The 20,097-nt window shown below is 36.1% G+C and overlaps 3 protein-coding genes and 1 non-coding gene across 12 annotated transcripts; 1 reads left to right on the forward strand and 3 right to left on the reverse strand.

Moving 5' to 3' along the window:
* Window positions 1-205: 205 nt before the first annotated feature.
* On the reverse strand, window positions 206-10,797 carry LOC107414789 (uncharacterized). Of its 3 annotated transcripts, XM_016022983.4 has the most exons (13): window positions 8,049-10,791; window positions 7,241-7,356; window positions 6,880-6,979; window positions 6,649-6,781; window positions 6,484-6,547; window positions 5,121-5,898; window positions 4,173-4,499; window positions 2,793-3,854; window positions 2,327-2,399; window positions 2,171-2,256; window positions 1,581-1,700; window positions 1,042-1,112; window positions 206-578 (listed from the first exon to the last, which is right to left on the reverse strand). In XM_016022983.4, the coding sequence occupies exons 1-13, from the start codon at window positions 10,368-10,370 to the stop codon at window positions 527-529; spliced, it is 5,304 nt and encodes a 1,767-aa protein (XP_015878469.2). In that variant the 5' UTR covers window positions 10,371-10,791; the 3' UTR covers window positions 206-526. The 3 variants fall into 3 exon arrangements, 1 of the variants encoding a protein (XP_015878469.2); XR_007239553.2 differs by lacking the exons at window positions 206-578; window positions 1,042-1,112 and having other exon boundaries at window positions 2,075-2,256; window positions 8,049-10,795; XR_007239554.2 differs by lacking the exons at window positions 206-578; window positions 1,042-1,112; window positions 1,581-1,700 and adding an exon at window positions 2,486-2,590 and having other exon boundaries at window positions 2,209-2,256; window positions 8,049-10,797.
* Window positions 10,798-11,343: 546 nt separating this feature from the next.
* Window positions 11,344-11,415, forward strand: TRNAQ-CUG (transfer RNA glutamine (anticodon CUG)). Its single transcript has one exon. It is a non-coding gene; the product is annotated as a tRNA-Gln (tRNA).
* Window positions 11,416-11,655: 240 nt separating this feature from the next.
* On the reverse strand, window positions 11,656-13,138 carry LOC107414780 (uncharacterized). Of its 5 annotated transcripts, none has more exons than XR_003055319.3 (3): window positions 12,688-13,138; window positions 12,272-12,341; window positions 11,656-12,096 (listed from the first exon to the last, which is right to left on the reverse strand). XR_003055319.3 is itself a non-coding variant. In XM_060819519.1 (1 exon), the coding sequence occupies exon 1, from the start codon at window positions 13,136-13,138 to the stop codon at window positions 12,752-12,754; it is 387 nt and encodes a 128-aa protein (XP_060675502.1). In that variant the 3' UTR covers window positions 12,523-12,751. The 5 variants fall into 5 exon arrangements, 1 of the variants encoding a protein (XP_060675502.1); XR_003055320.3 differs by having other exon boundaries at window positions 12,272-12,364; XR_009640347.1 differs by having other exon boundaries at window positions 12,272-12,382.
* Window positions 13,022-19,790, reverse strand: LOC107414778 (protein DEFECTIVE IN MERISTEM SILENCING 3). Of its 3 annotated transcripts, none has more exons than XM_060819517.1 (9): window positions 19,626-19,783; window positions 18,641-18,784; window positions 18,347-18,461; window positions 17,611-17,848; window positions 17,031-17,222; window positions 16,566-16,886; window positions 16,154-16,379; window positions 14,181-14,347; window positions 13,022-13,160 (listed from the first exon to the last, which is right to left on the reverse strand). In XM_060819517.1, coding segments are annotated over exons 1-9 (1,425 nt in total). In that variant the 5' UTR covers window positions 19,647-19,783; the 3' UTR covers window positions 13,022-13,159. The 3 variants fall into 3 exon arrangements, with proteins under 3 accessions (XP_060675500.1, XP_060675501.1, XP_015878449.1); XM_060819518.1 differs by having other exon boundaries at window positions 19,531-19,644; XM_016022963.4 differs by lacking the exons at window positions 13,022-13,160; window positions 14,181-14,347 and adding an exon at window positions 14,831-15,207 and having other exon boundaries at window positions 19,626-19,790.
* Between the last annotated feature and the right edge of the window lie 307 nt (window positions 19,791-20,097).

The following is a 20,097-nucleotide window of genomic DNA, read 5'->3' on the forward strand; positions in this document are numbered from 1 at the left end:
ATAGACATTAGACAGATAGAAACAATAATAATCAAAGATTTCATGAAAAAAGACATACTAAAAAATATTGCGAACTGAAAGGAAGTTTACAATTAGAAACATAAGTAAAACGCATCTGAAGCAGACTTGAATTAGAAGTAGTTTTAACTTTTTCATTGTTGCCAGCAGAATCCTTTAATCAAGAGAAATTGTGCAAAGAAACAAATAAAAGGGAAAGGGTGAGTTGGTATTGATATGGAAATAGTTCATTACAATAAATATAATACACTGCAGCCGAAAGGCCTAAAAACACCTCTTCGATGACAAAGAGCAAAGCATCTCGCTACGTTTTACAACATTGCAGAGAAAACTAACACACAAACATGTAATTCTAAGCATTACTAGACTATAGAGTTAGTAGAATTGTTAGTTATGGATCATGACTCAGGCAATGTCGGAGATGCTCAGCGATAGAACAACAACTAGTTTCTTTACAGTAAAGATAATTTGCTTCTGACGGCATGGTGTCTGTTGAAAATGGCTGTTTCTATGCTTCCTTGTCTCCACTTAATGAACCGCAAGGTTGCTGAGAACTATCACTATATGATAAAAAGCAAGTCAAAATTAGCAATCGCAAACATGACATAAGCTATACGTGTGTGAAGCAATCTATTGTGTTCTTAACATATTCCCTATTCTCTTAACACTTCAGGGTATATAATATCATGTTTATCGAATATTTTCTCATCATTTTCGTACATAAATTTCAACACATATTGACTAGGTACACATCGAAGCCGACTACAGCACAGGACTGTTGAATCTTTAGAGGCTTAATGTCTATTAAGAAACAATGATAATCCAGGTAGTTTTCCATCATATGCACTCAGGTTAACATGACTGACAGATTACTACTTTTCTTCCAGTATGGTTTTTCACTCTTTCTTTGTATTATTTTTGGTTTTCAATTATTATTCATAAATGGGAAATGTTTATCTCAATCAACGGTGATGACTAATAGTAGGATAGAAGAAGCTTGTTAAAGAGTACTATTAATCTTACTCAACGTTTGACATCAGATTTTGAACTTCACGTATAGCATCATTTGCAGCATATAGTGCCATCTTTTTCACCTAAAAACAACAAAACGCTTCAGTGCAACAAACATCTTCCCACATACCAAATTTCTGCCTCATGCATTAGAGTAAACATGCATGGAATAATTGCAAGATAAAGTCTACCATTCACTACTAAGTACAAAAAAGATTTAAGTTAGTTTATATTTTGGGGATTGATAACTGATAACTCAACATGAGTAAAATGAGGACAGTCTGACAAGCATCATCTTTAAGTTTAGAGTTACTACAAATTTTCATAATTGCATTCCCCACTAAAATTAGCTAAAGTGAGAAAAGTTTTTTATGGGACAAAAATTCATAATCATATCTTTTATTTAGGAAAACCGGCATTTCTTTACAAAAGCTAGAAGAATAAATCATATTACTAACAACTTCTGTTCAAATATTTAATTAATAATATTACTAGGGGAAGCAAAATCAAGGATCATTATGATCTGGAGAACAATAAAAAATAAGATGTACCTCTAGTTTATCCTCCTTGTATCTATGTGTTTTCGGAAGCTTGCGAAACTCCTCTGTCAACCGAATGCATTCTTGTACATTCTCAGGGGAAACAAAGTCAAGGGCCACTTTAATGCATGACTGGATAAGAAAATGTAATGATGTTAAACTTGACACAAGACAAGTATTTCATAAGATGAGTACTACTACTGTCCAGACAAGTTTAAAAGATATGACTAGGATGTCATTGAGTATAATTTCAACTAAAGTATCCAATGTTCACCAAACCTTTTTTTACTCCCCCTCCCTGTAGCTATTTTACTATTCAAAGATTTTCATTTGATTTAGATCACCTTCCTCACTGCAATAAAATTTTCAAATTTTATACACAGCCAGATTGTTCTATTATTTGCATACCTAAATAACATCTCAGCATCCTTAGCTATGATACATATACTTTTTACTGCGTTAACCAAAGTGAGGTCAGGTTTAGAAACATGGCAAACCCACATCACCTGAAAGGGGAACAGTCTAACATTGGATTCCCTAGCATTGCTTTAAAAGAAGGATGTTTATAAGAAGCAACTATGTTAGATTGGAGAGCATCTCGCCTGTCTATTTCTCACTTGATGTGGGCATCCAGCAGGAATGAAAACAGCCTCACCAAGGTATTGCTCAAACGTCCAAGGTTCAACATCTGAAAAGGAATTCTCACTTAAAATATCTTGTTATAAAATGAATGCCAAACTAAAGAGAAAAATTCATACCAAACTCTTCCTTCAGCTTCTTTTTATGCCTCTCATTCAGATAAAGGGTCTGATCATGAATAGGATGAATAATCTGAAGCAAGAATAAGTGCATCGTATCAACTAACAATGATATAACTTGAAATAATAATGTTGAAATTGCATAGCTATATTAGTTACCGTCAATCTCAAAAGTCTTAAGCTACTAGGATATAGGCCTAACTATGTGTATCAGACCAACACAACACCAATTAACACTCCCTCACAAGTGAGCCTGTCCAGTAACTGGAAACAAACACAGACTTTACATGAGCGCAATCAAAGAAATTACCAAAAACTGGGGTTACCAGGATTTGACCAAATTAGTCAGACAACAAAAGCTTTTGATATTATGTTATAAATCCCAAAATTTTGATATTAAGCCTAAGTCCTAACTAAATAAATCAAGTCAAAATATAACACATTAATAGTAGGGAATCATACGCACAGAATTCACAGGAAGATTATTGATGTGACGGAATTCTTTTTTATGCTTTTCTAGGTACTCAATCAACTTGGGTACATCTTCTCGACGAAAAATGTCCCAAACAGCACCTCCATACACCACCTCCAAAGTATCATTTCTCTGAAGGCCACCAGCTGAACTTAAGGCAGGTTCAACAGACTCTACGATGTCCATTTCATTGCCCGAACAAGTTTTTCCCATGAAATTTTCCTTTTTGAAACACTTCATTTCTGATGGCACATCTGAAGGCTGAACGTGTTCATTACATGGAACTCTTTCAATCACTTCATTTTTAGCATTGCATTCATATGCAGAACCAAATTCTTTAGCAGCAGGGCAGCTGGCCCCAGAATCAGTTCCAGCTTGTAAAAGAACAATATCATTAGCAACCTTTCCGCTCACTGAAGGATTCTTGGAGCCTGAATCCTCCCCATCAGCTAAAGAAAAAGCAGAAAATCTCCTACTTTTGGTGGAATAATGGGAGTCTAAGTTGATCCTGAATTGAGCATCCAGCTTGTCTAAGCTACCAGACCTTTTAACTGTAGAATATTTTTTCAAATCCATCTCTTTTTCAACCATGCTGCGTGTACTCTTACCATCCTCACCAAAAACTGAGGTGATGGAATCACCTATGTGAAATTCGAAACTTGGAATTCTTTCATTCATATCTCCCGTCAATTGTTGGCCATCAGAGCTAACACTAACTGTTAGAGGACATTCCAGAGAACATGCAGCCTTAACGAACTTTGCATCTATACCCATTTTTTCCTGTTCTGCATCTCGTTTTTCCTCCTCTAGACATTGCCCATGCTGTAAGGAGTCATCATTCTCAATGGTGTCCGCAATATCAGAAAAATCAAGCCGTAAGTCTTTATTCTTACAAGGCCTTTTTGGTTGCTTTCTGTTACATTTACCCAAAGGCTTGTCTGTCCCAACACTGTGCTTATGCAAATCTTCATTTTCATATTCCTGCTGTAATTTTTTTATAGTATTGCACTGTGCTGGAGGAATTTTTACTTCATTTGTATTCATCAGCACATTAACCTAAACAAAAATTATGAAAATGGCATCAGTTCTTAAGATGTTGTACCAATAAGACAATCTAGTAGCCATACTGCGAATAGCATATGAAAGCCCAGTAGAATCTCTTTAACATGGTAATGATATAAAAAGCTCATTCAGGAAAAGTACATATTTTCAAGAAAATTATTTATAATTCCGAATATTTGTTTTGGTCATAATCTTAATGCAACATTCAGATGAAAATAACAACAAATAACACATCCCAAATTGATAAAGGAGCTGATGATAAGATTTTAAACATAAAACTTAACCAAAAAAGTTCCAAGGATAATCAAATACCGCGTCAGAAATGTCACAATGTAGTTTTGTTACTGAATCACCGCTTCCAAGCTCTTCAATACATCCATAAGCAATATATGTCTTGGGTCCCAAGTCAGGCTTTAAGACAGCAGGAAGTTTTGTAGCAAGATTCAAAACACCTGACCTAGGATTGGTGTACTCACTGAAGGGAAGCATGGAGATAAATTCAGCACCATGCCTTGGTAAACACTCTTCAAAAGAATTTGATGCAGGCCAGTCTTTCAGTTTCAACATCTCTGGCCAGCCATTACGATACCTACGGCCCTCTAGGTAGCCCTTGAAGAACTGAAAGATATTTATCTCAACCTACATCACCAAGAAGGAACACAAAAAGATCAAAGTTTAAGAATGCAAGAAACCATGCTTTCAGGATAGCTGGTAGCATTAAGCATTGATGTGACAAAGCACCAAACTATCTAGTCTGTCACAAACTCATAACCGCAGACCATCCAAGCAACAGCTTCATCTCATCAAATTTAAATTTTCACTAAATTGACATTAAGAACATTTATATTCTAGTGAACTTTTCATAAATGATCAGTATGAAAGAAAAGAAACCATAATTGATGTAATGTTAAGACAGTGACCTAAGAGAAAATTAACATATCAATTTTTATTTTTTTCAAGAAAAAGAAAAAGGAAAAAAAAAAAAAAAAAAAAAAAGAAGTGGAAATGTTAAATCATCACAATATGTCACAAATCATCCTACTTTAACAAATCAATGTGCTGTCAAAAAAGATTAGGCCAACTTGTAAAAACATAAAATTACAAAGTTAAGGAGATAAAATATAGCATTATACAGCCTTTTATTTATTTCTTTATTTATTAAAAAAGGTATAAAAACATTATCAGAAAGGGGTAAAAAATAAAAGAGCAAATAGTAATGAGCGAAATGAAAATTCAGACACTTAGAAAATGAACACATACCTCGCACCAATCAAGGCAATCAATAGCTTTTACCCTGACTGCCTCCTCTTTTAACACTCTTTTTGCTCCCATGAAAGCCCTCCACATAACCATTGGGTCCCAGCTAAGACCAGTAGCCTTTTCAAGTACATTTCTAACTATAACAGGTTCACCTCTCATCCAGTGCAATTGAAAATGCTCAATTTCATTTTCTTCCAAATGAATTGCATTTGGGCTGTAGAGAAAGTTATCATGACTGTTCTGCCTATAAGCTGCCTTCCTCACTTGAGATTCTTCTATTCCATTTCCCACAGAATTGGTAGTATGGCACAATGAACATCCTTGGGAAATATCCATATCAGATGGCTGATAATTGACAGTTAGGTGCTCTGCATTCTGAATTAGTTCATTGACCCAGTTAACTTCAAAGATACGTCTCAATTCAAGTAACGTGGTGCCACAACCTCCCTGTGCTTTTGGAGCACAAGGTATCGCACCATTAGCCTCTGCTGTCCAATCAGTAGAGTCCCATGGCATAACATCCACACAGTCATTTATTGAACTCACCACTTGACTCTGTGAGGCAGCTTTCTCTCCATTTGCAAGAACCTGAAGATTTGAATCTATACCTTGACCGCCTATTCTTCCACAAAAATGTTTGTTAGAAGATTCTGCTTCACTACCGCCAGGTCGAAATCCTTTTCTTAGTTCCCAGCAACAAGCGAGACAGAGTTCATAAGAACAATTTGGATTGGGGCAGCTTCTATGGAAATTGACAATGGATGTCTTGCAGTTGTCACTGTTGCATTTGTCCATGGCCAATAGATTGCATCATTAAGACTTGAAACTACAAATACATTTATCTAAAGGAAATGGGAGAAAAATTCCATAACCACTCAAATCTAGGAAATTAGAGGAGATATTAAAAGTGAAAACTTTCTACATGTGTTTGGTCTAAAGCCAAAGCCAATACCAGTAATTGGTATATGAGAAGATAAAGTAAGAAAAGAAGCAGACACTATATAGAAAGAGGCATGCATTGAGAGTTTATAGATAAGTAACAAATATAAATATGCACTGAATTCAGTTAATACCTACATCAGATATAGTATACAGTTTATCAATATGCGGTCATTGATTTTTCTAGTCCCATGCAAGACCTCAAAAAGTACTTCCATTAAAAAATTGTGGGCAGGCAAGTCGTTTTGCCATTGTAATAGAGTAACAAAAGCCCCATCATCCCCTGTCTGGGAGGCACATTATATTCCTAAGAAAAAACTATAATCTTCCAAAGTAAAGGTAATAGAATATGTGAATGAAAATTCTCAACCTCAATTCAGTAACTAGTGTTTCAATTCAACCATCAGGGTATGTGAGACAATACCAATACACTCGATCATCATCCTCAAGTACAGACCTTTTAACATCCTTTTCCGTCAATTGGACACCTAAGAACCAAGAGCGAATAGCACATTGCTAAGAATTCAGAACCATCTATTTAGAAAAGGACCAAAAGTTATAGTCTAAAGATAATATCATATTCCAATACCACGAATACACGCTTCAACATCTAATTCAGAGCTTTGCTCCCTTTCAATATGCCTAAGGAGAGGCAGAGTTTTGTGTAGCAAGTAAAGCAACTTTTGCAATTTGATACGTGTATCTGCTTCTTCATACCCGGCCTGATAAAACACGAATAACTTGTCAGCCAGAAAAAAATGAATGAACAATTGCAGTAAAAGTAACAGTAAGAGACTTAAGAAAAAGAGAAGGCACAAACCAAGACAACTAAATCCTCCTTGAGGCATATTCTGCAATTGCAATTACCACAGCAATATGGACAAGCCATCTCTATATCCTTTCTTGTTTTGTTTGGGTACCTATTTCATTCAAATACCATCAGAATCATTCATATGACTCATCCTTTATAACAATAGCAAGTGGCACTGAAATGTTAATTGGTGTTTTATTGAATGAACATTCAACTGAAAAAATATTTACTTTTCTTAAGAGCATATGAACAGTAATTAATTTGACTATGAATTGGAATTGTTTTTATTAATGAACAGAAACTGTAAGGCTCAAAATGAGGGTTGATTAGAGTGCTTCTTATAAGTAAACAAGTCATCAGTTCTCTGTACCACTTAGCAAGGCACTCATAGCAATAGCGTTTTCTTTCACAATTCAAACAGATGACAACACCACTTCTATCATTCCGCAAGCATTGGTGGCACAGTAAACTCCTGCAACTATCATCCTAAAACAGAAAATGGTTAAAATCGATTGCAACAGAAAATTTGAAATAACTAATATACCATAAACATAAATGACGATTGTTAACTCTGTACAACAATGACAATTAGTTAACGATTCAGATTGAACCACACGTTGTATATACCTGATACAGCAGTTTACTACAGAGATAAACTCTATCAGAAAAGAAGTGGAATGGATTTAAGTTCCAAAAGGCTATATGGACCATCTACAACTGTAAATATGGAGAGTTTAGAACTTCATATTTCTTTGACTATTAGTGCAATTCATCAATGCATGCAATTTTTTTCTCTTTTTCTTTTTCTTTCTTTTTATTTTTTTATTTTTTTATTTATTTTTTTAATAGAATAACCACCGTTCAAAAATGATAGAGGGCAATGGGCAATAGTATTTATATGGGCCACAACTATATTAAATAATCGTCCATGAAAGCTTGTGTTGCTAACCAACCAGCTATAACAACATATTTTCCCATCTCAGCGAGGCCATGCCAAAGCATAAATCAAAGTCATGTGGATCTTCTTATTCTGGACTAATCAGATAATGTGAATGGGATCACTTTCTAGAAATTCTATCTTTTTTTTTTTTTTTTTTTTCAAAATTTGAAATCCTAATAAATGTTTGTCCAAATGGCTAATCTCAGCTGTAAGAAAATACGGATTTAAGATAACTCACCAATATCTCAGTTGATTTTCGTTCTCCAATGACCCTGGAATCTCTTTGCTGTTTGTTCAACTTCCTGGGTCTCCCTCTAGGCCTCTTCTGAAAATTGCTGAATCTAGATTTCAACTGATTAGGTTTCGTTTCTATTTGCGTGGTATCCCTCAGCTGCTTATCTCGAAATCCTATGTTTTTCAAATCCTCTTCATTTTGATGCTTCAGGGCTAAAATTTTATTTAAAGCCCCAGGAAGAAGAATCCTTCTCCTAAACTTTGAACCTCTTGGTTGGCATCCTTTAGTCTTTGATATATTTTCACAAACATTTTCCCCTTCTTGGCTCTTTGAACCTCTTGGTTGGCATCCTTTAGTCTTTGATATATTTTCACAAATATTTTCCCCTCCTTGACTCTGATCTGCTTTTACTGCAATAATTAGTCCCTTGTTTTTGGAACCCTTAGGTCTGCCTCTTCCATTTTTCCGTTGCACAGTCTCACTTCCACCTCCACTACCAACAGGAATTTCCTGGTTTTCTTTACCAGCAAGATTTTTCTTCCTATTCTTTGAACCCTTTGGTCTACCTGCCTTTCTCTTTGATTGGATAATCTCGCTTCTGAATTCATCACCACCATAAACTTCCACAGGTAGTCCTGAATTTCCCGCATCCAGAAAAGCAGGCCTCTCATATTCCAAGCCCATTAACTGATGACTATCATGATCATCACACATGATTTCACCAGGAGCTTCTTGTTTATCTTCTGCAGCAGGAATTTCCCTCTTATCCTTGAAACACTTTGCTCTATCAGGCTTTTTCTTTGATCGGATAATCTGACTTCTGAAATCATTACCAACATAAGCTTCGACAGCCACAGGTATTAATGAATTTCCCTCATCCAGAGAAGCAGGCCTGTCATTTTCCAAGTCCATTGACTGATGACCACCATGATCACCAAACATGACTTCACCAGGAGCTTCTTGTTTTTCTTCTGCACCAGGATTTTCCCTCTTAACCTTGAGACCCTTTGGTCGGCCACGCTTTTTCTTCGACAGCAAAGATTCACTTCCACCTGTATTCTTACAAGTGGATTCAACACCACGCCTTTCACTTGCATCTTCACCAAAAGGCTTAGTCCCCTCATTCTCCAATTTTGGTGATGGACCAATTTCACAACCATTACCAATTTCATCTATGTTTTTGCTGAGAAGTCCATGATTTTCTTCACTAGCTAGCTTTTTCTTCTTATTCTTTGCACCTTTTGGTCGACCACGCTTTCGTTTCGAGCAAACAATCTCATTTTTATTCTCATTACCATCGGATACTTCATTTTTCATCTTATTCTTTGAACCCTTTGGTCTTACCACACCACCGTCTTCACAAATGCTCACTACTTCCCCTACCATTTCATGATCTTTCTGACCTTCAAGATCTTTACTTTTCGACAAACCCTTTGGTCGATGAAGATTTTTACACTTATTCTTTGAACCCTTTGGACGACCTCGCTTGCCCTTCAGCCTCATAACATTATTTCCACCATTACTATCACTAGCAACTTCACCCAATCCTTGAACACTCTCTGCAGTACTAACTGCTTTTGTTTTGTTCTTCGATCCTTTTGGCCGACCTCGCTTACCTTTCGACTTCACAACCTCCTCTCCACCGCCACTTCCAAGTCTATTTTCCTCATACCCACCATGAATACGAATATTTACTTGAAGATTTCTACATGCATTCTCACTGAGCAAGCCTCCAACTTCTTTACTATTGAGATTTCGTACATGACTCCCATTTTCAACGAACCCGTCTTGAAATTCATCATCTCCACCAAAATTTTGACTAGCATTCTTGGTGTCAACTCTGTAAGAGTGTTCACCACCCAATAGTTCAATGTTTTCACCGTTAGGGCCTCCTTCACCAAACACATTTCGAATTTCTTCACTGTCGAAAAGTTGAGAGCCAATTTGACATGCAGGTCCACTGACTCCACCAACAGTACCTTGGCCATCTTTGCCATCCCAGAAGTCCAAAACTTCGCCGTTCAGACCAAACCCAGCGCCACCACTGACTTCACCGAAAAGGCGAGCAATTTCGTCCCCAACACTCGGAACGCCACCGGCATTGGCAGTAGCAGATCCGCCAAACCACCCGTCAAGCTCTTCTTCAACTCCAAATTCCAGAATCCCAGTTGCCAAACTTTCTTCACCCTTTTGGGTCTTGTACATTTTCCGCTGCCAACCCACTTCAGCTCCACCGCCATTTTTACAGTCATCACCACTATTCACTTCCTCTCCAGAGCTTATTTTCCTCTTCCTCTGCCCCTCTTCTTCATCAACCTTCTCCATCCTCCTCTTGCACGTACTCAAAGTCCACTCACTCTACCTTCCAACGTTAACTTCTCCGACTCTTGATCAAAACGGTTCTAGTAAAAATTGGAAGAAAGAAAAAAAAAAAAAAAACCCATCCGTGGCATGAGAAGTCTAAGAGCCATAGAGGAATTGCTGGGTTGTTGCAGTACTAGGAAAAAAAAGCAAATTGTATAAATTTTTGGCCATGGGAACGTCGTTCTCACTTCTCAGAGAGAGAGGCAGAAAGAAAAGAGTGCATTTATTTGGGTGTCTGACAAATTGTCGCCTTTTAGACATGGTTAATGGCTCCCTTGTAAAATATTGCACAAAGTTAACAGTAGAGCTACACGCACGCACGCACGCGCGCGCGCACACACGCACACACACACACACACACACACACAGTCTCGGGACGAAGGGAGAGACCAAACTAAAGAAAGGACTTCTTGTTACATGATTTTATTTTTTCTTTTTCAAGTGGTAATGATGATGATGATCATCATATTTTTCACTTAAAAAAAAAAAATCCGGTTTATCAAAAAATAGATAAAAATAATTGTAAAACAAAAAAAAATTAGCGGTAGTTGTCCCGCTGATCAACAAAATAAGGTGTGTGTGTTTGTCCCTCTCTTTTCTAATGGCAAATAAAGGTAGACGTCAAGATGGCATTTATGGAAAACAGCATTATATACAATTGCTGTGTACTGACAAAAACTTGTTTGGTTTCTCTGAGCAAAATAAAAAAATAATAATAATAATAAAAACACCATATATTTCTAGCATTCACAAGATTTCAATGGCTGGCTTGCTTTTTTATTATCATTATTTTTAATCATGAAAATAATTTTTATAAGTTTATTTGGTATTTGTAAGATTATTTGGTATAAAAGTTTTTATAGATTGTAAGATAGTTGTTATTGTCCTGAATGAGCCTAGATTTTAACTGATGCTGCTAGCCTACATGTGCATCGGTTCCATGGTCTAGTGGTCAGGACATTGGACTCTGAATCCAGTAACCCGAGTTCAAATCTCGGTGGAACCTTTTTGGTACCCGAGTTTATCACTTTGTTTTTGTCTCCATCTTTTTTCTGCTCCCCACCACCTTCTTCCTTTTTCATTTTTTTATTTGCTTTCGCGAAGAAGAATCATTTATGCTTTCATAGCATATTGGCACAGTTTAAAAAAAAAAAGGTAACCAACAGGGCATAAAATTAGAAATTCATTTTCCCCAAGTTGCCCTTGCACATTGCTAACATAGAGACGTTTGAATCCACCCAAGAAATGAAGCCATTATGGGAATACTGTAACCATAATGCTGAACTTTGGGAATACCAAATTGCGTCCATTTATCATCATGAATTCAATGCTCAATAGTAAATACTCATTGTCTTGGAGACAATCAATAACTGAGCCTAAATTGCCGTAGAAAAGGAGAAAATCTTCGGTGCATCGGTGGTACCCGCTCAGCTGATACCACTCCAAATGATTTGCTGACATGTGTTAAAAAAATGCCATATCATAAGCCAACTGAGAGGAAATATTTCTAATACTCGCGGAGTATTCAAACTCAGTACTTCTCCCTTTCATTTAATGACATTTGAATGACATATGGATGATTTCCTCGTCAGATAGCATTCCCCCAAAAACTCATTAACGCCGTTGAGCACCGTTTCTTTTTTGTGCCTTGGCTTCTCCGCCTCCTCCATTGAAGCTGCTGCATCCTCTGTGATAAAAGAAAAGGCAAGAAATAAAATGAAATAAAGTGGTAAAAAATAATTAGAGTACATCAAAAATTAATTCGATGGGCACTATGAAATGAAATTTATGAGTACATCCGGGCACTATGAAATGAAATTTATGAGTACATCCGTTGCCTCTGAAACTAGTTCAACACCCACCTTCTCATGATCTTTCTCTGAAATAGTAGATGTTCATGGATTCAAGAACAATCGCTCCCCACCATTCCCTCTTCAACATACCCACCATTCCCTCTTCAACATAAGAGAGCACTTACCATGAGAAAATGCACCATTTGTTAAAAAATTTCTTGGTCAAATAGTATGACACCGGCATTGGGTCCCCCGTCTTGGTGACGGTAAGACCACAGTGATCCCAATTTTCAATATCCAATCAATCCCAACAAAGGAGATAGACAAAAGAAGAATGATAAGCAAATTTTACAATGAGTGAGCAGTAAATAAAGATTATGATAACCAGTAACTTTATAGTGAAAATCTGTCATCATTGTACGCTCCAAAATGCCAACAAATGTTTCTCCTAGTTATTGAAAATATAAAATGTGAGCAAATCATACCTAATTTCATGGAACTTTAACAAAAATGATCTCAACACAAAACAACATTTCCATATGCATTTATTCAAGGTTTGTTCTTGTCTTCTTCCTTCATCTTTTTCTCCCACCTGCGTTTCTTGTATTCAAGCAACATCTCTGGCATCTTTTCCATCAACCTTGCAGTGTTTTCCCGTTTCTCTGCAGATATCCTGTCATGTTTGTGTCCTTTCCTCTTGGTTCTCATTTCTTTCCTCTCCGGATCATATGGCCAATCTTCTCCGGCAAGGAGCACTTCCTTGCGAAGCCTAGCTCGATGACGTGCGCTGACTCCAAGTGGCTTCCATGCCCCTAATTCCCAGTAACCCCACACCCCCTTCGATAGTTCATCCTTATATTTAACCAACTTCTCACGCCATGGATACTGGTATTCCCCAATTGCTTTTGCCACAGATTTCGCAGCTTTGCCCGCCATCAAAAATTATTCTGAAGGTTCTCTGCCAGACCACATACACAAAGGTGAATGTATAAGTTAATAAAACCAATATACTATAAAAGTCCTTTAACCAAAAAAACAAAAGCATATTAAATGGAAAAGCAAATTTGGTTCGAAAAGAATCAGATAAACTTCCACAAGAATGAGGAAAATAAGCAGATAACAGGCTCGGTATTATTTTCTTCACTATTAAAGAAACTTTGCGATGTTCTTAAGCATCCATCAAACTATCTCAGACAACACCTAAAGAAAACTTGGTAGTCCTAAAACGAATGTATTGTGTCTTATGTTAACCTTTATGTTCAGACCCAGTAAACAACATATTATTCAATTGAATAGAAAATGGACTCTAGCATAATGCAGAAAATTATGTGAATCCTACTCTCCTCTTTACAGTGTAAAGATAAAACGTGCACAAGGTTTCAGCTAGAAAGTAGAAAAAAAAGGACTGCAGCAATTAGCAACAAAAAGAACCTCACTTGGGATTGTGAAAGCTAAACCAGGCCAACCTAAATACCTCGCGTCTCATAAACCCAGTTTATTGAACATTAAACATGAACTGGAAACAACACTATATAATTACGATCAAAAACCTTAAATTGGCATCATAGAGTAGTGCAAATGAAACACGAAACGCGTAATTTGAATATCCAATCCAAATAAAGCAAAGCAACGCAAACCAAAATACCCAAATGGGATGTTTCTGAATTGAGGTGGTAAACCAGATAAGCATTGATAATCCAGAAGATGCAATTTTTCTTCACCGTTTATTCGAGAATTATCAATGTCACGCACTAAGTAGGGTTTAGGACTATATTCTCATTTGACGCATAGGTTTTTATTGAATCTCAAACAACAATTAAGCAGATAAATAAATGAGTAATTCAACAAAAACAAAGTCCAAAGAAATCCTCGAAATAAAAAATAATAATAAAATTCAAAGACACCCACTTCCTAACTAAAATATGAAGAACAGATAAACTACAGAAAATCGAAAAGCAAGAAGAAATACATGACTTACCAATAATAAACTTTTGTGGGGGATGAAGAAAATCCGCCAAGCAGTGGAAATGAAGTGAACTGCGAGAGAGAATGATCCAATTCGACGACACTAAGAGAAGGAATGGGCTGCTCAGCTCTGCTCCGTTTGAGAGTCAGAAACTGAAAACGAGTGTGGCTTTCGAGACCCTACAGAGCATAAGGTAGAGGAGGGCTGAAGTGTCAAACACGTGCGAAAAAAAAAATTAATAAAAATAAAAATTTGGAATTAAAAAAAGATAGAAAGAAAATTTTCGCTTCATTGCTCTTTTTGATTATTATTGTTTTCATTTTATTTTTTAGGTTCCTAAAAGTCACTTTGAGTTGTGTTTTTACATTTTTCTTTTTCTTAATGATAAGGGTTTTTTTTACAATTTATTATATACCCAAATAATTTGCAAGCAGAAAAAAATTTTAAAAAAAAAATTGTCAATCAAAATTTGAGATATCACTCTTTTTTTTTTTTTTCCTCAATAATATTTTGGTATCAACAACATTTAGAGTTTACAATATAATATTTTATCCGTTTGCTGATTTTTATTTTTTATTTTTTGATGATGATTGTTTGTTTCAATTATTTTTGCTAAAAACAGGATTTGGATTTGGATCATATCCCACTTGAACTGAAAAAGATGAAATAAAATGCCCATGGAACACATTTCAAATAAAAAAGAAAAGGTTTCCAATGAAAAATATATGCATTACAATAGACCCATGAGCATGGTAAGGACAAGGGATGCTTTATGCCTCAGCTGAACCTAATTTAGAAAACACATATTTTCACTTGACACCGGAAATGCATTGCCTTTCAATCCCCCATCTCATATTCTCCACATTCACAAAGACACAAGAAGGTGGATTCAAGCCAGGAGCTCAAGCTGAAACTGTGTATTTATGACAACGGACAATCCCATCTCCGAAAATTGTTAAGAGTTGTAGCTAAGTCCATTACTTTTTCTATTTACAACTCATCTTGGGGTTAATCTACTTTGAGCTGCATGAATTTGGTGCTGCCATCATATCAAGACTTCCAATTAGAAACTTATTTAACATGCCAAAAAACAAAATAACAGAGAAATAAGAATAAATAAATAAACCGAACACACACACACACAAATTGAAGCTTTGTTGTTCTGGCACACATGGCACAGATCTGAAATCAAACAACAATCATCTTCAACCCCAGGATGAAATTATTGTAAATCTGCGAGTACATACCTTTCCAGTCGTAACACCAACAATACTAAAAAAAGATTTAACTAATCTAATCCAGCATAGCTCTTAGCTCATGATGGTTCCTAATTTTTACCAACTTAAAAGAGGAATCCTGGAAGCTGCTTAAAATGTGTAAGAGTATTTTTAGAAGATTCATCTCATAGGAAACCAACTGCATCCCAACAAAAAACAACCTAGCCGGTGGGGTGCTTAACGGACCTTTTTAATCTCAATTAGATGTCCCTAGATGGAGACATTTTATGTCTTGTATAAAAGGCACAACTTTTCCACATCCAATCTTCCACTTGGAGGCACATTGAACATTCTAAAATTAAGACAAACAATGTGAGGTAGTTAAATGAGCAAAACCCATTCTAACTCTCCCATGATTTGATAACAAAAAGTTCAAATATAAGAAAACAGTGTACCTTCCAAAAGATTTTGCAAGTGCAAACTGGTGCACACAAATATGGACAGGTAAATTAGAGAATCATAGACTCATATTACAACAGCAAAATGGTTCAAGAGAAAACAATCAAATCCAATGAAATAATCTATATAGACCAAGTCAAATGCACGGTTAGCGACTCAGAAGGAATTCCATCACCCATGTTTCTTTCAGAAGATATATATGATACAGTATTGCGTAGAGATTTAACAACTATTTTCCACTAGGTATTTAGCAGTTCAAACCAGGCAAGAAGTTACATCGAAAAAACTACCATAAGTTTAGGCCATTACCTGGGATGCATATGATGAACTTTCAGCCAGGAACTTGAGAAACTCTTCCTTCTTTTTATTAAAACTGAACTTTGCATTGTCCCATAATGCCTGTTCTCTCTTTATATCTTCGAGCAATTTTTCTTTCTTCCATTTTATCTCCTTGATTTGCTTCTCTGATTCAATATAGCTTTCAGGCAGGCTTGATGTCACCAACTGTTTCGGAAATCTCACATCTACATCTTCCCTAACATTAGATAGGTTCCAAAACTATGAGCTAGCAGCAATGGTGATCACCAACTAATACAATAACATCCATCCAGTTCAAACTTTTTATCTCACTGTTGAAGCAAGTAAAAGAAGTTTGAAAGAGCAAAAAGGGATGCAAGTTATAGTTTATTTCCTATTTCACTAGATCTGAAAAGGCTCTTACCGGTTACCCAGGGAAAATACACCAGTAGTCCTAATCATTCCTCCATCTAAAGAAAGGGCTCCATCGCTAATGCAAGGGAGGGCACTTACCATGTCTGCCCTAGTTTTATATACTTGCAAACGAGAGAAAAGATTATAAAATAGAGTCTCCCTGAGGCCATGACCACTGGATGAGACACAAAATAAATATGAATTATCCACAGTGATCATATTTACAGCAAAGCCAAGAAAGCCAGGTGGATGCTCTCCATTAGGTAACCGTGGTTTATGAAGATCAAGCCTTCTTTGGGGGTCATCAGATATAAATTCACCAGCATATGGTCTGTGGAAGCGAGAAGAAATGGTCTTCATGAATAAAAATAACAGATTAATTAATAAAGCCTAGAAATTAATACTAGTGGAAATTGCCAAGGAAAGACAACATATAAGATATTGCCGAGGAAAAGACAACTTATAAGACCCATGCCTTAAGTTATCAAGACAAATAACAATAAATCGCCCTTCCAAAGTCTTCCCAATAGAAGCACCAAGTCCGTGAAGACCAGAATTTTTATTAATGAAGCCTTCTCTGTCATAAACTTCTAGAGCTTTGACACCTTCATAAGTCTTACAAACAATTGCAAGCATAGTCTCCGCTCCTAAGTACTCTGAAAAAAGTCTGCATTTCAAATGAGTTCAGTGAAAAACATGTCAAATAAGTTTCATAAATAAAACATCTCTTTTATTGAAGACTTGTGGGTGTTTAGTATAGCTATGCAAAATGGATAATGCAAAAAACTTCAAGACAAGTTGATACCAGAAGAAGTAAATGGAAAATGAGTTCAGTGAAGAACATGTCAAATTAGTATCATAAATAAGCTATCTCTTCCATTGCAGACTCGTAGGAGTCTGGCTATGCAAAATGAGTAATGCAAAAAAAGTTCGAGACAATTTGATACTAGAAGAAGTAAATGTAAATGATTATTTCAGCTAATATAAGGATTATGAGTTGCAACAAACACACAATACCACAAAGAGAGAGAGATGTGATACATAGTCAAACTCACCTACTAAGATTATCATCGTCTACTTTTGCAAGTGTAGCAACAATACCCAGCACATCCTTGATCAATGTAAGATGGGAGGCCTGAGAACCATGACGAGTTTTCAGCTGGCATATAATGCCTGCGGCAGATTTTTCATGCCGTAGAATCTGTTCAGTTGTTTCTTCCTCGGACTGGAGGTCTGAATGGGCCTCATTTTCGATCTTAGGTGTGCTTGAAGGGTGATGACTGTTTAAAAATACTGAAAGGAAACTTATCTCAGTCGACTAAAAAAACAAAGAAAATAGCACATGGTTAGCATTCTAAGCCATCAAGGATACTGAACGTCTTACAAAGAGCGATTTTCTTATTCCTTCGTTTTTTTTTTTTTTTTAAAGAAAAAAATCTCTAAATGTGTTATCCCATTTCAAACGCAACCAAATGCTTACCAGGATAAAAGTTAAGACTCCATATATGCACTTCATTTCAAATTTATCATTTACCATGGACTTTATTACTACCATTCCTTCCTCACTAACCATATTAGACATTATTAGGATGTGTATCTGTGGATGCTGCTTATGATGTCAAGGCAAACTAAGGACACATGGGCACTTTTAAAAAACTGGTAATGTCCCCATAGCATCCAATCTGTCGTATAGTGGCTACATGTTTGCTTTCCTATTTACGCTTTTGTATAAAATGGAGTTGTTTCAATAAACAATAACATGTATTTACAAGAAAACAAAATTGATGATACCTTTCAAATCCACAATTTCGTCATCTAATTTGGCTCTCTTGGAGTTCAGAAACTTAATGTTTTCCTCATGCTGTTTGATTTTCATTCCTATTGTTTGCAGATCATCTTGAAGTTTCTACAAGGATTAGGTCATTGCGAAGTTATAATATTTGGTCAATTCTGTCAGTGTTAAAAGGAAAAATAGAGGTAAAGTAGATCTCAAGGAAAAAACGTTATACAATGAGCTCCACAACCGTTTACATGGACAGCAAAGCAAGTAATTAAAGGACCACCGTCATAGATTTTGTTCACAACCTTAGAGTGGTAGATGATTGATTCTGCCTGTGAAAATCCTCCATTTTGCATTTCATCCTTTACAACTACACTAGTTTCTTTCTGATCCACTTGCATCAACGCTGATGAATCTTTAATAGACAATGACTTTGTATGAATTGAAAGCTGCAGAGAGAATGATGTTTAAATGTATGATAGCTTAAAAACAAAAGACAAAACCAGGACGTATGATTCAGACATACAAAGGATTGCAATTATAACAACTAAATTTTAAGATCCAAGTCTGAAATAGGTTGATAGTGTTGATTGTGATTTTCTTTCATCCATCAAGGAAGATCTTGATGAACCTCAGCCAAGAGGCAGCAGGAAAAAGTACTGAGAATTTAAGCTTAAGCTATTGCATGAACTTCAACAGAAAAACTGCAAATGTCTAGAAAACCCAATGCCAACATGTATTGCGTACTGCTATAAGACTGTTCGACTCAATTCACATCTACTACAAAAACCTTCAACAAAAAAACGTTTGCATGTTAAATTCTCTCTTTCCCCTTAACATAAACAAACATTAAAACCCCCTCAAAACACCCAAAAGATTGACAAAACGCCTAATGGCCGCAAACCCACATAGTTAAAAGTGCTATATACGAAAGCAGAAATAGAATTCCAGTGGCACAAAAAGAAAATTGTACAGAACCCATTCTTACAAAGCTCTAAAAAAAGTCGGTCAATGCAGAGGAATCACATAATTGAAGTCCATTTTTTTAGGGAATTAAAAAGCAACGGAAAAAGCCTACGATATAGACAATAAATACATGCATTGGAATCACCTAAAACCCTCATGCTCTACTTGGTCGACTCCACCAAAAAAAAAAAAAAAAAAAAAGAGTTTGAAATTCAGAGACTTGGGATACCGAGTTTTCTTTCATTTCTCTTTCAGTGGGGTTCCCACATTCTTTGAGAAACCAAGAAGAAGACTGAATTTTTTGAGAGAGACGGACACACTCACCTGGTTGTTAGGTTGATACATGGCAGAGTTGACTCAGCAAAAGTTCTCTTAGTCACTCGCTCGGCGTGCCTACTGTCTCCGTGTGAAATTTCATAATATATAGGGCTGCTATATATAAATATATATATGTATATATAGGTTTAATTATTTACATCATACGGATCTACCTTAGACCACAAAATTGCATTGACATCCCTTGTATTTCCTAAAATATCACTAAGACACAGCTATTTTCTTCCTCTTTTTTGGTTTCTTTCTTTTTTCTCCCGGTCGTTTTGGGCTATAAAAGGCAATAAAACGACAAAAAGCTTTGGGAACCTGTAGTCGTAGACCTTCGGCTGCTAGATACCGTGACAAGCCCAAAAGCAGCCTCTTTTTTTCATCGGATTGCTTCAGTCACTCACAATCCATGCCTTTGCGATTTCAAATTTAATGAATTTTTTTTGTTGGTTTAAAATTCTTTAAATTTTTT

The sequence above is a fragment of the Ziziphus jujuba genome, chromosome 8 (assembly GCF_031755915.1).
Source record: "Ziziphus jujuba cultivar Dongzao chromosome 8, ASM3175591v1".
In the NCBI taxonomy this organism is placed as follows: domain Eukaryota; kingdom Viridiplantae; phylum Streptophyta; class Magnoliopsida; order Rosales; family Rhamnaceae; genus Ziziphus; species Ziziphus jujuba.

Coding starts and splice junctions, on each gene's coding strand:
- LOC107414789 (XM_016022983.4), bottom strand. CDS start 10,370: ATGGAGAAGGTTGATGAAGAAGAGGGGCAGAGGAAGAGGAAAATAAGC. Junction 6,782..6,879: donor AGGAGGATTTAGTTGTCTTG/GTTTGTGCCTTC, acceptor GTGTTTTATCAG/GCCGGGTATGAAGAAGCAGA. Junction 6,548..6,648: donor TGTTGAAGCGTGTATTCGTG/GTATTGGAATAT, acceptor CTTGGTTCTTAG/GTGTCCAATTGACGGAAAAG.
- LOC107414780 (XM_060819519.1), bottom strand. CDS start 13,138: ATGGCGGGCAAAGCTGCGAAATCTGTGGCAAAAGCAATTGGGGAATAC.
- LOC107414778 (XM_060819517.1), bottom strand. CDS start 19,646: ATGTATCAACCTAACAACCAG. Junction 16,380..16,565: donor GTATTTTCCCTGGGTAACCG/GTAAGAGCCTTT, acceptor ATCTAATGTTAG/GGAAGATGTAGATGTGAGAT. Junction 14,348..16,153: donor GTTCATCATATGCATCCCAG/GTAATGGCCTAA, acceptor TATGCTCTGTAG/GGTCTCGAAAGCCACACTCG.